Genomic DNA, 18,252 nt, shown 5'->3' on the forward strand with positions numbered 1-18,252 from the left:
TGGTTTTAAAATGATTATCAGGTTTAAATGCCTCTCTCTGGTTTTAAAACAAAGATCAAGAGATAAATGATAATGAAAATAAGAAAGAAAAGAAAAAAAATGAAAGAAAATAGCACAATGTAGAGTCCATTGTTTGATGACAATTGAAAGAGTCCATTATTAATTAATTTTATAGAGGTGTCAAATGCAAAATAAGACATTTGCTTGTTCTCCCCCATTAGCAAAACAGGTTCTCATACATTTCTCATCCTTCTGTCTTTCACTTATAAAGGAGTATTTCTGGTCACACAGATTCACACATCTTCAACATCTGAAAGGCAAGAAGTTCTCAAACAAAAGTTTTATTAGCCAAATCCTTCTGAAGATAAGACAAAGTCCTATCTAATTCACCCCCACTGCCATAGAGGTCTAATTTGCATTCAAAGACAGATTATTATTATTATTATACAGTATTTATAAAGCGCCAATAGTTCGCTCAGCGCTGTACATTACAAAGGGGGACAGAACATGTGACAGAACAATACCAATACAATGCAAAACATGAGGGGGTCGAGGGCCCTGCTCTTTCGAGTTTACAATCTAGGAGGATATGAAGGATCTTCACCTTCTGCTATATCTACATTTATGACACCTTGTACTCTCCTCAACTGTTTGTGAAGATTTGCATTTGTTTCCAATCATTTATCACGGTCTGCCTTCATTTTATCATATTTCATTTTCAAATGGTCATATTCCTGTTTCAACTGATAAAATGGTATCTATGTCTTTGATTTTTGTTTATTATTTTGATTATTATTATTATTATTATTTGTTATTATTTTGATTGTTTTGCAAATTAGGATCACAATTCTTTGACCTGGTAAATCCCCCTTGGCTGTTTGGATTATTTGTCCTAAACAATGTGGCTACATCAACTTTTACAGCCTTCTTGTTTGACTGTCTCCATAAATGATCTGCTCTTAATAACGTCATTTAAATCATGAGGATTTGGGGTAACCAGTAAAATATTTTCCTGGATATCCTCACACAAAGCACCTAGAACCAAAATCCTGTGTACCAAGCCTCCATGATCAAATGCAGAACTATTACCAACCAACATTTCCGTGATAGTAGCTATCCTATGTGACAATTCATAGGGAGATTCATTCAGCATTTGTTTGCTCCTCCTATGAATAATAACATCAGAATGTATACCATACAATACACACAATAATTCCAGGAATATATCTCTTGTCCTTAGAGGCTGAATACAGATCTGTTTAATTCTAAACCAAAGCCCACGACCTATAGAATTTTGCACAACTCTTTCTACATCAGATGGATCAGAGTGTACATATCTCTGGATGCTGCAAGTCACAAAACCATTTTAAAAAACTGTTTAAATCATGTCGAGGAACCATTCCTATTTCTTTAAGAATTGTGTCTAATTCGTTTGGTTTTAAAGGTTTAATTACGAGCCGTACTTCACCGGGATTATTACAATTGTAAACTGGGGTAGTCACAGTGGGTGCAGCTGGCAATGAATTATCAGATTTGATATGAGTTTTTTTATCATTTCTTGGTTCTGGGAGGACGTCATATGGCGTCCTCCCACTCTAACCGCGCATGTATGGCTCCGGGAGCGCGCAGTGCGGTGATCAGTGGTGCACTGTGGCCCTATATCTGATCTCCCCGGACCCTGCATACACTATATCTGGTATCCTCAGACCCTGCATACACTATATATCTGGTCTTTCAGGGCCCTGCATTCACTATACCTGGTCTCCCCGGACCCTGCATTCACTATACCTGGTCCCCCTCGGACCCTGCATACACTATATCTGGTCTCCTCGGACCCTGCATTCACTATACCTGGTCCCCCTCGGACCCTGCATACACTATATCTGGTCTCCTCGGACCCTGCATTCACTATATCTGATCTCCCCGGACAATGCATTCACTATATATCTGGTCTTTCAGGACCCTGCACTCACTATATCTGGTCTCCACGGACCCTGCATTCACTATATCTGGTCTCCCCGGACCCTGCATTCACTATATCTGGTCTCCCTGGACCCTGCATTCACTATATCCTCTCTCCCCGGACCCTGCATTCACTATATCTGGTCTCCCAGGACCCTGCATTCACTATATCCGGTCTCCCCGGACCCTGCATTCACTATACCTGATATCCCAGGACCCTGCATTCACTATACCTGATATCCCAGGACCCTGCATTCACTATATCCACTCTCTCCGGACCCTGTATTCACTATATCTGGTCTCCCCAGACCCTGCATTCACTATATCCGGTCTCCCAGGACCCTGCATTCACTATATCCGGTCTCCCCGGACCCTGCATTCACTATATCTGGTCTCCCAGGATCCTGCATTCACTATATCCACTCTCTCCGGACCCTGTATTCACTATATCTGGTCTCCCCGGACCCTGCATTCACTATCTCTGGTCTGCCTGGACCCTGAATTCACCATAGCAGGTCTTTCCGGACCCTGCATTCACTATATCTGGTCTCCCCGGACCCGGCATTCACTATATCTGGTCTCCCAGGACCCTGCATTCACTATATCTGGTCTCCCCAGACCTTGCATTCACTATATCTGGTCTCCCAGGACCCTGCATTCACTATATCTGGTCTCCTTGGACCCTGCATTCACTATACCTGGTCCCCCTCGGACCCTGCATACACTATATCTGGTCTCCTCGGACCCTGCATTCACTATATCTGATCTCCCCGGACAATGCATTCACTATATATCTGGTCTTTCAGGACCCTGCACTCACTATATCTGGTCTCCACGGACCCTGCATTCACTATATCTGGTCTCCCCGGACCCTGCATTCACTATATCTGGTCTCCCTGGACCCTGCATTCACTATATCCTCTCTCCCCGGACCCTGCATTCACTATATCTGGTCTCCCCGGACCCTGCATTCACTATACCTGATATCCCAGGACCCTGCATTCACTATACCTGATATCCCAGGACCCTGCATTCACTATATCCACTCTCTCCGGACCCTGTATTCACTATATCTGGTCTCCCCAGACCCTGCATTCACTATATCCGGTCTCCCAGGACCCTGCATTCACTATATCCGGTCTCCCCGGACCCTGCATTCACTATATCTGGTCTCCCAGGATCCTGCATTCACTATATCCACTCTCTCCGGACCCTGTATTCACTATATCTGGTCTCCCCGGACCCTGCATTCACTATCTCTGGTCTGCCTGGACCCTGAATTCACCATAGCAGGTCTTTCCGGACCCTGCATTCACTATATCTGGTCTCCCCGGACCCGGCATTCACTATATCTGGTCTCCCAGGACCCTGCATTCACTATATCTGGTCTCCCCAGACCTTGCATTCACTATATCTGGTCTCCCAGGACCCTGCATTCACTATATCTGGTCTCCTTGGACCCTGCATTCACTATATCTGGTCTCCCCGGACCCTGCATTCACTATACCTGGTCTCCCCGGACCCTGCATTCACTATATCTGGTCTCCCTGGACCCTGCATTCACTATATCCGGTCTCCCACAGTACACAGAACATGGAAGTCCAATTATTTCTATAAATATAAACTACTAAATACCTTTTCTCATCAACAGTATATAGCTTTCTTGTGACTTCTATCAGTGTCCAGCAGAGCACTGGTTAAAGCTTGTGGAAGAAGTTTTCATTCTCTCTCAATCATCCTATGAGGCTGCATGACCCCTGACCCTGGAGAGGGGTTACACCAAACTGAGTATGCACAGCTTGCCCTCAAGGCTCTGTACTATCAGCAGATGGATTGGGGACAGTAGAAGAAGGGGTGGATCAGAGAAGACAGGATCAAACAGCCTTTTTACACAATGCAGAAGATAATCCCTTAGGTTCCACAGTGAGAATAACAAGCATGCTTTACTGCATATACAGACTGATTGTACTGCTGTGGGTTTAGTCCCCAGTCACACCAGTGCGAAGTTTAATGAGATTTGATAGTTTCAAATCACATGACAAGTCACACCCTATTGTTTGTTTTATTGGTGCGATTCCGACTCCGCTGGAGTCGCACCGATTTGAAGAGTACTTCATGCACTACTTGTAAAAAGTTCAGGTGTGACTCGCATAGACATTTGTACATGAAGTTGCACAGATGTCTTCCAAGTGGCACCTGAAGTCAGACTGACATCCGACTATGAAATTGTGTGAACTCAAGTGAAGTCGCACGATTTCAAAGTCAGATTTGGTGTCACCGAAGACTCTGTAACTATCTATCTATTTATCTATTTCAGGTACACACAGCGCTTTACATATATATTGTACATTCACATCAGTCCCTAACCCTCAAGGAGCGTACAATCTAAGGTAACACATTAATATCAGCAATGGTCTTTGCTGTTTTTATTTTCACAATATTTAAATTATTTATTCATACTTTGTAACAATCCTCTGACAGTGTGCACTGTGTGAAATATAATAGTTTTAGGACATTTTGGATGAAATGTTTTTAGTGAAACAGGTAAGATGATAAACAGATCTTCAATCCTCTATATCTGCCCCACGTGGGAATTTTATAATCAAACCATACGGCCATTAGGGTGACTGTCCATAGACATGCTGCTATAGGATCTGTTTAATTGCATTTGTAATTGCTAAGGCTGTGTGTCATTGGACAGAACCCCTCCCACTTCTGCTTCAGGGTATAAATTCAGGACAGCAAAAGCTGAACCCTTCACTGAGCAGCTCACAGATCAACCATGAAGCTCCGTGTGGTCGCAGTCTTGCTGTGCTTGGCAGGTATGACCATGGGAGGCAAACAAGGCACCTGTTCAGGGGGGCGGTGCTGTGCCTCAGAAGAAGTCAGCAATGTCACTACAGCAGAGGAATCCAGTGAGGAGTGGGAGTATCAGGCCTCCCCTGGACACTGCTGTCCTCCGGGATCATCTCAGTCCTGGCTCCCCACCACCATGCACTGCGGAGAGCTCCGACCCTCAGAGCAGCCTACAGCCTGGCCAGGTGCACTGCATGCTGGGAGTTGTAGTCCTTTCCCCGCCTCCGACCTGCCACCTCCATAGGAGTGAACTACAATCCTGGCAGGGTGTGCGGGGACAGGACTACAACTCCCAGCATGCAGTGCGCCAGGCCAGGCTGTAGGCTGCTCTGAGGGTTGGAGCTCTCCGCAGTTGATGGTGCTGGGGAGCCAGGACTGAGTTATGATCCTGGAGGACGGCCGTGTCCAGGGGAGGCAGGGATCTCTGTCACTGAGAGGGAAGGGAAATGTGGCTGTGAGGAGGATACATACCGGCAGTACATGGCTGCCCCCCTCGGTCCCCACCCCTCCACCAGGCCTGGTGAGTGATCTCCATCCTACTGCTGTGTATATCATGTATACTATGGGAGAAGGGGGAGGGCTGACAGACTGCCAGGTGACTGACTCATGCCACTAAATGACACCTTCATGCCGCTCATACCACTAACTGACACCTTCACAGAAAGATGTGGCTGACCACTAAGTTCTGCCCAGCAAACCTTGGTGCACTGGGGGGGGGGATTTTTGTGTTGCCTATGGCAGCACAAAACCTAAATACACCACTGGGTGTGACATTTAATTGTACTATACAATAGTTTTGTGGTGTGGTGGTTTTTTTTTTTTTTTGTTTTTTTTTAATAAATGGAGTCTATTTAAAAAACATCCATTGGACAATTGTCACAAGTGTTTTCCTCATATCTTTTTAATACTAAAGACTTCCTATGATCGCCAGCTCCATCTAGTGGCCAAAATGTATTATAGCCTAGTTGAGGTGTTTAAATATACTGCATTTTGGCCACTAGATGGAGCGGACGATCATAGGAAGTCATAATATAAGAGGAAATATGGGTAAAGTGTAAAATTCGTGCAGCCTGAGCAAATGCTTCATCCATTGATGAATGTTTTATAAATAGACCTCTAAGTAATGCTAATTAACAATTTTGATTTAATTTGTAAAAATACTCAATGGAAATGCCATACATGGCTGCTGTGCTTCTGTGGAAAGTGGAACTTTTGACCAATGTTGTTACAAATGGAAGATATAGTCATCCCTATCTATAAATGTGTTTTTGAAAGCTCTGCTTTTTCACTGCTCTGCTGTATATTTTAAAAAACTGGATTCCAGGCAAATGTAAAAGACACAGAATAATGCAAATTGTATTAATCCGGGCTTTTATTTCTCAGAGAAGAGGTCCAAGTTACCCCTTGTCTCCATCCCGGAGTTCCACCCCTTACCTACCTCCCAGTACCACCCTTTTAAACAATACAGAACCAAATATCAATTGGTATGGAATTTGTAATAACAAGAAAAGCAGCAAAATAGATCCCATGCAGCCAGCAACAATAGACCCCCCCCCCCCCCCCCTGCAGCAATGGACCACCTGCAACAATAGTCCCCCAGGAGCATCGACAGATCTATCCAGTCAGCCTCAACAGATCCTCCAGCAGCTAACAATAGACCCCTCCCTCAGAGTAGATCCCTTCTTGAAACAATTGACCACACAGACATAAGAACCCCCCCCCAGCAAAAGTAGAGCCCCCACCATAAACAGTAGACCTCCCTATGATCATTAGACTCCTTGCAAAAGTAGATCCTCCCAGCAGACTGCATCAATGGACCGTGCAGTACACCCCACCACCCCTTGCCATTTCATACTTTCAGTGCTGGAGGTTCCCCCACGTTCCAGCTGACAAGGTCCTGATATTAATACAACATTTTATTTTCCAATGCAATTTGACCTGATATCAGCCACTAAGTGCCAGCAGAGCTTAGACTGGGGGGGAGGGACTGTACAGCAGAGCTTAGACTGGCTCCTTTGTAAGCTTCTCTCCCCCCCCCCCCCCCCCCCCCCCAGTTAGCTCTTCTGCAATGTCCATGTGTTGGCAAGAGAACATCTTGATAAGAGATGAGCTCATCAGTCTGCTGCTTCTCCTTTACTGTCCAGTCAAAGGCTGAGGGAGGGACAAGAACTTAAAATGTTGTTAACTGTAGCAAAGAAAAAAGCAGGTCTTCTGCCCTGCCAGCTGCATGGCAGAGCTGTGTAAATCTCAGATCTGGGTGAACAGAGCTACATATCCTTTGGTAGGTGAAAAGCTCTTTTTTTATATTTCATCTGTTTTAGCTGAGAGCCTGGAGTTGAGCTTTAAGCAATCTGCTGTTGTAGTGGCTGCACAATAAATGGTTCTAATCTCAATCTTTGACTGCAGTTGCCTTTGATGACAAGATTGTTGGAGGTTACACCTGCACCCCGAACTCCGTTCCCTACCAGGTGTCCCTGAACTCCGGGAATCACTTCTGTGGGGGGACCCTGATAAGTAGCCTGTGGGTGATCTCTGCTGCTCAATGCTACAAATCGTAAGAGCAATTTTTCTCCTTTAAATCCTGTTTTTTGTGTTTTGTTTTTTTTTTTTGTTCAACAGTCATCAGCATAGCTCTCTGCATAAATACAAGGTGCTCAGGGGTGGGGCTAGGGTTTTCTCTCTATGGTAGGTGGTCCTGACAGATGCAGAAAGTGGTGCTGTCATGATGACATCAGCATATCTCTGCATGAATACAAGGTGCTCAGGGGTGGAGCCAGGGTTTTTCCCTGCAGTGGGTGGTTCAAACTGATACAGAAAGTGGTGATGACATCAGCAAAGCTGTGCATGTGTACAAGGTGCTCAGGGGTGGGGCTAGGGTTTTCTCCCTGTGGTAGGTGGTTCTAACAGATGCAGAAAGTGGTGCTGATGTGATATCAGCATAGTTTTTGCATGGATACAAAGATGCTCAGGGGTGGGGCTAAGATGCACTGCGATCACTCTATCCTTAGTTGTATTGGTTGACTAATGCTGGGAAAACTGAGAACATTTTGTGGTAAAGAGGTACTGTAGACAGCAGATACACTTTTTTTTTTTTTTTTTTTTTTTGGGGGGGGGTATTAAATGCCCAGAACTGAAGCTTTAATCTTCCCCAATTGCCTAATTATTTATTATTCAACTTAACTGCTAAAATTGAGCACCTAAAGGCACACTGGTGCTATGTAAAAGACATGACGTTACATAAAGGAATAAAGATCATTATGGCATGTGATAAATAAATATGTATGTTTTGCTAATTTTTTCAGGAGTATTCAGGTCAGACTAGGAGAACATAACATTGCTGAGCAAGAGGGTACCGAGCAGTTCATAGACTCCGCCAAGGTCATCAGACATGAACTCTACAACTCCCGAACTCTGGAAAATGACATCATGTTGGTCAAACTCTCCAAGCCAGCCTTTATGCAGCCCTACATCGAGGCCGCACCTCTGCCCTCTGCCTGCGCTGACGCCGGTACCAACTGTCTGATCTCTGGATGGGGCAACACTCTGAGCAGCGGAAGTAAGTCACAAAGTATTTACTAGTCTTGTGGACATCTAAATCTTGGAAAGTATCATACTTAGAAGATTTTTTGCTTAGATTTTTACTCTGTACCCAGGTCACCAATAACACTAAATAGTGTGAAATCTTGGAAGGGTCAAACATAGAAGATTCATTTTATGCTGACCTATCTTTGTTTTATTTTCCTTTTTAGCTGATGATCCAGACCTTCTGCAATGTCTGGATGCCCCAATTTTGTCCGATCACCAGTGCCAAAACTCTTACCCTGGTAAAAGCTCAGAAAATGTGTTCTGTGCTGGCTATCGGGCCGGTGGAAAGGACTCCTGCCAGGTAATCTGTGCCGGTTTTTGTACTTGTATATCCATCTGTGAGTAGGGTAGTACTATATCCTCAAATGTACAAGAATATAAAAAAAATGGGGAAAATCTGGTTTTGAGGTACCAGAGACAACCAAATATATCAGATGTATATCTTGTGATGTTATTGGAGGTTTCACTTAACTGTGGTGCTAACCAATGAGTTCAGTCCAGCCTGGGAATATGGGTTTAGGGCTATTGGCCCATTTAAAAGAAAAAAAATAAAGTTCCTTACATCAGGATTCCCAAAGAGGGGGGGGGGGGGTCAGCTTTAAAGAAACAGCCTCCTGGCTATTTAGCAGCTCACCTTTGGCTACACAGCTCTCAGCCTGGGATGCATTTCTATCCAGAACACACTATGCTTCTGCACCACTGAAACTCCAGTTGTCAGCCTGGACATGCAGACATCTGCTCCCTGCAGCGCTGGCCTATGCCCTGAGCAGGTGACTTCCTGTCTCCTGGGTGGGGCCCTGAATGGCAGACAACCCCTTGACCAAAAAGGACATGTGTGCTCCTAGACACACAGCCTGCTGGTCCTCAGTAAAACTTGGAACTTCATCCCTCCAAAGACTCCTTGAAGCCTCTAAATTCCAGAACCAAATGTGAGTTGCAAAATACAGAGAAGTGGAAGACCAGTTTTCTCAGCTTAGAGCATCCATTCTGGAGGACTGCAGTCTGTATTAATGAGAACCCTGTGTGCCTATTCGTTCTGTTTCTTTTCAGCAATAGATCATGTCTAATAGTGCTCTACTGCTCTAGCCACGGGCTAGACAGGTGTAACAGGCCTCTATACTCAGAGGAAGTGCTGTAGTGTCACTGTATTCCCCATGTAAACACAACAGTGAACTGTGTTTTTACATTCACGCCTACAATGCGTTTTTTATTTATTTCAGGTACTTGTATAGCGGTGTCAATTTAAGCAGCGCTTTGCATAAACTGTATGTTGTACATTCACATCAGCCCCTAATGCTAAAGGGGCGTACAATCTAAGGTCCCTAACTCACATTCATACATACACATACTAGGGCCAATTTAGACAGCCAAATTTACCTACCAGCATGTCTTTGGAGTGTGGGAGGAAACACACGCAGGCACTGGGAGAACATGCAAACTCCAGGCAGGTGGTGCCGTGGTTGGGATTCAAACCAACAACCCTAGTACTGCCAGGTGGCTAACCACTGCCCATAAGTCTGTATGAAAATTGAAGGGCTAGGAGCTTATAGTTTCAGCTCCTGGGCTTACTGCTGTGCAACCATCGGCACTGACAACTGGTGGTTTTAGTTCCAGTGCTGTCAGGAGCCACTATCCCAGCACTGTTTTTAAAATGGTGGATGGAACTTCAGTGGTTTAAATTTAAACTGAACCTTCAGTGTAAATCAACTGAATACATGCCATGTGCTCTCAAACTATGTTTAAAGAAAATGAAAGTTGGGCTTTAAACAGTCACATCCTGAATCGAAAACCTTGTCCCCTGCCAGCATAATCTGGCGATGGTCCCTTCCCTTGTGGGGAAGCATTGGTCTTTCTGACGAAGTCTGATACATCCTCTGAGTCGGACCTAATTCTCCAATCAGCAGGGAGAATGAGCTTTGCTGATCACAGGTCTGATCCTGCTTGGGTGTAGAAGACTTCTGCAGAGGGACCATTACTTCCCCACAGAGAGCAAGGGCCCCACTCTGCAGATGCTGGCAGGGGATAGGCATTTCTATTTAGGCTGTGACTGCTTTAGAAAGAAAATGAACTTAAGATAGTGAACATCTTTTTGAATTTGTTTACCTCTGGAATGTATTTAGCTGCCTTAAACTGAGTTCAGTGGGCTTTAAGTATTAAACAAGATATACCACGGGTTAGCCTTCAACACAAAAGAACCTTTGAAATAAGTTTCTGGTCTCAGGGAACCCCTGCTGGAACTTACTATACCTACAACTCATGATATATTCGTGTGATGGTCAGTGGGAAGAATGTTCCTTACACTTGTGGTCATTGGAAAGAATTATCCCTTTTTTTTAGAGCTAAAAGATCAATGGTGTCAGCGGGAACCTGAGAGGTAGAAATTGCTAATTGCCCAAAGAACTGATGGCCTCCACTGGAGGAACCTTATGGCTCCATGAAACCTGCCACAGGTAATTGTTCTCCCAAGGAATTAATTTGCTCTGAAATAAGATCATTTGCCCAGACAGCACTGCTGCAATTATGCAAACTCTATTAGTTTTACATCTGCTAAAAATGAGATTGTTCTTCAAAATTCGGTTTACTACTTTGAAGATGACTATTTGATCTGAACAATCTGTCTCCTCAGGGTGACTGTGGTGGCCCCATGGTATGTAATGGAGAGCTCCAGGGTATCATCTCCTGGGGATATGGCTGTGCTCAGAAGAACTGCCCTGGTGTGTACACAAAGGTCTGCAACTACGTTGACTGGATCCAAAGCACTATGCTTAACAACTAAACCTTTATCTAGAAGGATCCTTCCTAATGATTGCAGAAATAATTTGGAATTGCTATCTGCATCAATGAATAAATTAATAATGGTCTAAACTATGGTGTGTGTGTGTATATATATATATTTTATATTTTTTTAACCTATAAATATATTTAGTTTCCAATAAGGGTCAGATTATGTTAATGTTGAGCTCCCGTCAAACCGCTAAATACACGGGTGAAAAAACATTAAAGGGCAAAAGGTTAATACCAAAATAAATTAGGTACCCAAACGTCTTGCAATAAAAAAGCACCCCAATTAACTTTCACTTAAGGGACGCAAGGACTGCAAATGTCCTGACCTATGGTGAGGCCTAGTACTGGACTCAAACCACATGAATACAGAGACACAACTCTAGTCCCTGCATGTACAGGTGACTCCTTAACCACTTGCCTACCGGCCACTTCTACCCCCTTCCTTACCAGGCTAATTTTCAGCTTTCAGCGCTGTCGCACTTTGACAATTGCGCAGTCATGCAAGATTGTACCCATATGAAATTGTTCGTTTTCTCAAATGGAGGTTTTTTTTTTTCCCCTTTTGGTGTTATTTATTCACCACTGAGTGATTTACTTTTTGCACTATAAATGAAGTGCAAAATATTTGAAGAGAATTATTTCTATTAAATTTTGCAAACAGGTAATTTTTCTTCATCACTGATTTGCGTTCATGAGGCAGCACTAATAGGCAACACTGAAGGGCACATAGGCAGCACTAGTGAGGTGGCACTACTGGGCACCAATCATCAGGGCACTAACCATCGGTGTCCTGATCGGTGCCGATCCCCGTTCTGACAGCTGCCGGTTCTTGGCAGTACTTTCCTCACGCTCTGACAGCGTTAGGAAAGTGCAGCTGAGAACTGGCAATTGCATTTCCCTGTGATCAGTGTGTCATTGGACATGGCTGATCATGTGGTAAAATGCTGCTATGATTGGCCTTTTACCACATCAGGTGATCAGCTGTGTCCATAGGACACAGCAATTGCCAGGGGCACGCAGGAGAGCGTGTTCTGGGAGGACATCATAGGACTGCCTCGCCGCAGTGTAGCTGTCATTCATATCTGCGGTCGGCAACTAGTTAAGAACCACCTAAAACAAGGAACTTAGGGAAATGATCCAGCACCAGCTTAAATTAAAACATAGGCAAGAATTAAAAGGAGGAGCTGCATACTCACCAAGTTATTGAATCACCTGCTGAAAGGGCTTAAACTGACTGATTGATACCCCTTTTAAAGGGTTACCCTAGCTACACGGGGTTATAAAACAAAGTCCCTACTAATCTCCCCCTCCCACTGGCCAATGTTGAATATCTGTTGGGGCCCAAAGTTTAAGTTGGAGAACTCTAAACAGAATTTTGTAATCTGAGCAAGGGGGACACACTTCAAATCCATGGGGGTCCCAGAAAGAGGTAGCACTGTCCAGTTAAGCAGAAATTTGACACCAATGATGGCCAAAGACCTCTCACCACTTTGGCTTCTATCACAAAGGGTCCTACCGCTCCTGGGGCAAGCAAAACAGTCACTGGATTTTGACTGTTAGCAATTCTGGCAGTCCCTGACATGTCAGTAGCAGTTGGATATCTGGATTAATGCTTGTTCGCAGTCTCTCTACAGATTTCCAGTAGTAGCCCCAAGCAGGAGGGCTCACGCATTTAGCAGCAGTGATCAGGGTGGCAAAAGACGTCTCTGGAGCAGACAGCAGCCATGGTCTCAAAGCAGTAGGATAGACTTTTAGGAAGTGTACCACACAGGGTCTCCTCTCTCTCATAACAATGCTCCCTCACTCCCCATGTGAGACTGCTTCCCAATGTAGGCTTTCACAGTTAACCCTCCTTCCTCAGCAACTACCCCTTCTGGGACATGTAGTCCCTCTCAGCCTTTCTCTGGTTTGGGCCACTTTCCTGGGGACTACATCCTCCATGAGTCCTTGAAGCTCCCAGCATTACTGAGCGATACTCTGTTCCTGCAGAGTGGCAGCACTCCCACAGCAGAAGCCAATAGGAATCCTTTTCCCTGTAGAGGGAGGAGCAAGGGAGGAATTGCAGCAGCAGAGGAAATGGTTACAAAGAAAACAGAGGCGCACTGGCCTAGCACATTACCTTAGATCACATTTATTGATAAAAGGTGATAGGTAATCACTTTTTATCAATAATTGATAGTTAAGGTAATGCACTAGGCCAGTGCGCCCTCTGTTTGTTTTCTTTGTATCCAGTGTCTTTGGACTTCCCCAGCCCTTTGAGGGCAGCAAGGCGTGCACTATCCAGGGTCACCAGGATGGATCCATACCCTTTATCGAGTTTCCTACCCACGTGCAGGAGTATTTGTTTGTCATTGAGGAATGGGTTACAACTGGCTCGACTCGCTAAATGGTGAAATGAGTCCTGATTATATATGTTTTTCTGCTAACCTGATTAATTGAAATGTAAGCACTCCAGAGTGACATCATACTGTATATGGTTTTACTTAAGCACTTACTATGAGTTAGAAGCCACAGGCAAGATTCCTTGGAAATACATGCAGACACCCCTCTGTTTAGGGCAACACCATATCTTCCTTTCATCTATGACAGAGATAACAATATGAGGAAGATTATGAATGTGTTATAATAATCCTGCGCTTCTATTAATATTATGTGTACAGTTTGTGTAAGAACAAATTAATTAAATCCCAAGAACTCCAAACCCAGAAAACGTAAATAAATTAAAATACAGTGGGGCAAAAAAGTATTTAGTCAGCCACCAATTGTGCAAGTTCTCCCACTTAAAAAGATGAGAGAGGCCTGTAATTGGCATCATAGGTAGACCTCAACTATGAGAGACAAAATGAGAAAACAAATCCAGACAATCACATTGGCTGATTTGGAAAGAATTTATTTGCAAATTATGGTGGAAAATAAGTATTTGGTCACCTACAGACAAGCAAGATTTCTGGCTCTCGCAGACCTGTACCTTCTTCTTTAAGAGGCTCCTCTGTCCTGCACGCATTACCTGTATCAATGGCACCTGTTTGAACTTGTTATCAGTATAAAAGATACCTGTCCACAACCTCAGACAGTCACACTCCAAACTCTACTATGGTGAAGACCAAACAGCTGTCGAAGGACACCAGAAACAAAATTGTAGACCTGCACCAGGCTGGGAAGACTGAATCTGCAATAGGCAAGCAGCTTGGTGTGAACAAATCAACTGAGGGAGCAATAATTAGAAAATGGAAGACATACAAGACCACTGATAACCTCCCTCCATCTGGGGCTCCACGCAAGATCTTACCCCGTGGGGTCAGAATGATCACAAGAACGGTGAGCAAAAATCCCAGGACCACACGGGGGGACCTAGTGATTGACCTGCAGAGAGCTGGGACCAACGTAACAAAGGCTACCATCAGTAACACACTACACCGCCAGGGACTCAGATCCTGCAGTGCCAGATGTGTCCCCCTGCTTAAGCCAGTACATGTCCGGGCCCGTCTGAAGTTTGCTAGAGAGCATCTGGATGATCCAGAAGAGGATTGGGAGAATGTCATATGGTCAGATGAAACCAAAATAGGAACTGTTTGGTAGAAACACAACTCGTCGTGTTTGGAGGAGAGAGAATGCTGAGTTGCATCCAAAGAACACCATACCTACTGTAACGCTTGGGGGTGGCAACATCATGCTTTGGGGCTGTTTCTCCGCAAAGGGACCAGGACGACTGATCCATGTACAGGACAGAATGAATGGGGCCATGTATCGTGAGATTTTGAGTGCAAACCTCCTTCCATCAGCAAGGGCATTGAAGATGAAACGTGGCTGGGTCTTCCAACATGACAATGATCCCAAACATACCGCCCGGGCAACGAAGGAGTGGCTTCGTATGAAGCATTTCAAGGTCCTGGAGTGGCCTAACCAGTCTCCAGATCTCAACCCCATAGAAAACCTTTGGAGGGAGTTGAAAGTCCGTGTTGTCCAGCGACAGCCCCAAAACATCACTGCTCTAGAGGAGATCTGCATGGAGGATGGGCCAACATACCAGAAACAGTGTGTGCCAACCTTGTGAAGACTTACAGGAAACGTCTGACCTCTGTCATTGCCAACAAAGGATATATAACAAAGTATTGAGATGAACTTTTCATATTGACCAAATACTTATTTTCCACCATAATTTGCAAATAAATTCTTTCCAAATCAGCCAAAGTGATTGTCTGGATTTGTTTTCTCATTTTGTCTCTCATAGTTGAGGTCTACCTATGATGCCAATTACAGGCCTCTCTCATCTTTGTAAGTGGGAGAACTTGCACAATTGGTGGCTGACTAAATACGTTTTTGCCCCACTGTACCTACCAACAGAAGGCTGTAAACATAAAAAGTGTTCCCACCATATCAATACATAAAAACGATATACCGGTAATACAGAACTATACTGCACCAACTATTATATTCATAGAATGTGCAAATAAATGTTTCCCTTATATCTCAGTATTCAGTGTATACAAATGAAACAATATACTGTTTCAAAATTAAGTCTCTGGTGTATTGCTTGCACATGAAGTTCCTATATCCTGCTTTTCCACCAGAGAAGACCGGATCAAACAGCCATTTTTACACAATGCAGAGGATAATCCCTTAGGTTCCACAGTGAGTATAACAAGGATGCTTTACTGCATCTACAGACTGATTGTACTGTTGTAGGTTTAGTCCCCAGTCACACCAGTGCGAATTTGAATGCAATTTGATAGTTTCAAATCGCATGACAAGTCACACCCTATTGTTTGTCAAATTGGTGCGATTCCAACTCCGCCGGAGTCGCACCGATTTGCAGAGTACTTCATGCACTACTTTTTACAAGTTCAGGTGCGACTCGCATAGACATTTGTACATGAAGTTGCACAGATGTCTTCCAAGTGGCACCTGAAGTCAGACTGACATCCAATTATGAAATTGAGTGAACTCAAGTGAAGTCGCACGATTTCAAAGTCAGATTTGGTGTCACCGAAGACTCTGTAACACGTTAATATCATTAGCAATGGTCTTTGCTATTTTTATTTTCACAATATTTAAATTATTTATTCATACTTTGTAACAATCCTCTGACAGTGTGCACTGTGTGAAATATAATAGTTTTAGGACATTTTGGATGAAATGTTTTTAGTGAAACAGGTAAGATGATAAACAGATCTTCAATCCTCTATATCTGCCACACGTGGGAATTTTATAATCAAACCATACGGCCATTAGGGTGACTGTCCATAGACATGCTGCTATAGGATCTGTTTAATTGCATTTGTAATTGCTAAGGCTGTGTGTCATTGGACAGAACCCCTCCCACTTCTGCTTCAGGGTATAAATTCAGGACAGCAAAAGCTGAACCCTTCACTGAGCATCTCAGAGATCAACCATGAAGCTCCGTGTGAGCGCAGTCTTGCTGTGCTTGGCAGGTATGACCATGGGAGGCAAACAAGGCACCTGTTCAGGGGGGCGGTGCTGTGCCTCAGAAGAAGTCAGTGATGTCACTACAGCAGAGGAATCCAGTGAGGAGTGGGAGTATCAGGCCTCCCCTGGACACTGCTGTCCTCCAGGATCATCTCTCAGTCCTGGCTCCCCACCACCATTGAGAGCTCCAACCCTCAAAGCAGTCTACAGCCTGGCTGGGTTCACTGCATGCTGGGAGTTGTAGTCCTCCCCCCCCCCCCCCCACCTCTGATCTGCCGCCCCCACAGGAGCGAACTACAATCCCGGCAGGGTGTACAGGGGAAGGACTACAACTCCCAGCATGCAGTGCGCCAGGCTGTAGGCTGCTCTGAGGGTTGGAGCTCTCCGCAGTTGATGGTGGTGGGAGCCAGGGCTGAGTGATGATCCCGGAGGATGGCAGTGTCCAGGGGAGGCAGGGATCTCTGTCACCGAGAGGGAAGGGAAATGCAGCTGTGAGGATATATACCGGCAGTACATGGCTGCCCCCCTCGGTCCACCAGGCCTGGTGAGTGATCTCCATCCTACTGCTGTGTATATCATGTATACTATGGGGGGGGAGGATTGACCAGAGACTGCCAGGTGACTGACTCATGCCACTAACTGACACCTTCATGCCGCTCATACCACTAACTGACACTTCACAGAAAGATGTGGCTGACCAATGAGTGCTGCCCAGCAAATATTGGTGCACTAGACAGTGGGGGTGCACTGGGGAAGGGGGGGGGGGGGGGTGATTTTTTTGTGTTGCCTAGGGCAGCACAAAACCTAAATACACCACTGGGTGTGACATTTTAATTGTACTATACAATAGTTTTCTGTTTTGTGGTGTTTTTCGTTTCTAATAAATGGAGTCTATTTAAAAAAACATCCATTGGACAATTGTCACAAGCATTTTCCTCATATCTTCTGTAATACTATAGACTTCCTATGATCACCAGCTCCATCTAGTGGCCAAAATGTATTATATATCCTAGTTGAGGTGTTTAAATATACTGCATTTTGGCCACTAGATGGAGCAGACGATCATAGGAAGTCATAGTATAAGGGGAAATATGGGTAAAGTGTAACATTCGTGCAGCCTGAGCAAATGCTTCATCCATTGATGAATGTTTTATAAATAGACCCCTAAGTAATGCTAATTAATAATTTTGATTTAATTTGTAAAAATACTCAATGGAAATGCTATACATGGCTGCTGTGCTTCTGTGGAAAGTGGAACTTTTGACCAATGTTGTTACAAATGGAAGATATAGAACATCCCTATTTATAAATGTCTTTTTCACTGCTCTGCTGTATATTATAACAAACTGGATTCCAGGCAAATGTAAAAGACACAGAATAATGCAAATCTGTATTAATCCGGGCTTTTCCTTCTCAGAAGTCCAAGTCACCCCTTGTCTCTGCCCCGCACCATCCCTTAGTTCCACCCCTTACCTACCTCCCAGTGCCACCCTTTTTAGAGAATACAGAACCAAATCTCAATTGGTATGGAATTTGTAATAACAAGAAAAGCAGCAAAATAGATCCCCTGCAGCCAGCAACAATAGACACCCCACCAGCAACAATGGACCACCTGCAACAGTAGAGCCCCCACCATAA

General features: G+C 44.4%; 1 protein-coding gene across 1 annotated transcript; it reads left to right on the forward strand.

Moving 5' to 3' along the window:
• Nucleotides 1–4,744: 4,744 nt before the first annotated feature.
• LOC149444970 (trypsin-like) lies at nt 4,745–11,224 on the forward strand. The gene is made up of 5 exons (XM_089654371.1): nt 4,745–4,784; nt 7,225–7,372; nt 8,121–8,374; nt 8,568–8,704; nt 11,030–11,224. Exons 1-5 carry the CDS (start codon nt 4,745–4,747, stop codon nt 11,177–11,179), a joined length of 729 nt encoding a protein of 242 aa, XP_089510497.1. The 3' UTR covers nt 11,180–11,224.
• Nucleotides 11,225–18,252: the final 7,028 nt, after the last annotated feature.

This window comes from Staurois parvus, unplaced genomic scaffold (genome assembly GCF_062004578.1).
Source record: "Staurois parvus isolate SC_StPar_1 unplaced genomic scaffold, SC_StPar_1.0 ptg000758l, whole genome shotgun sequence".
Lineage (NCBI taxonomy): Eukaryota > Metazoa > Chordata > Amphibia > Anura > Ranidae > Staurois > Staurois parvus.

Bases quoted from the DNA above. Each gene is read 5' to 3' on its own strand.
- LOC149444970 (XM_089654371.1), top strand. From the start codon at position 4,745: ATGAAGCTCCGTGTGGTCGCAGTCTTGCTGTGCTTGGCAG. The intron at 7,373-8,120 runs GTAAGAGCAATT...TAATTTTTTCAG, and splicing joins GCTGCTCAATGCTACAAATC to GAGTATTCAGGTCAGACTAG. The intron at 8,705-11,029 runs GTAATCTGTGCC...CTGTCTCCTCAG, and splicing joins GTGGAAAGGACTCCTGCCAG to GGTGACTGTGGTGGCCCCAT.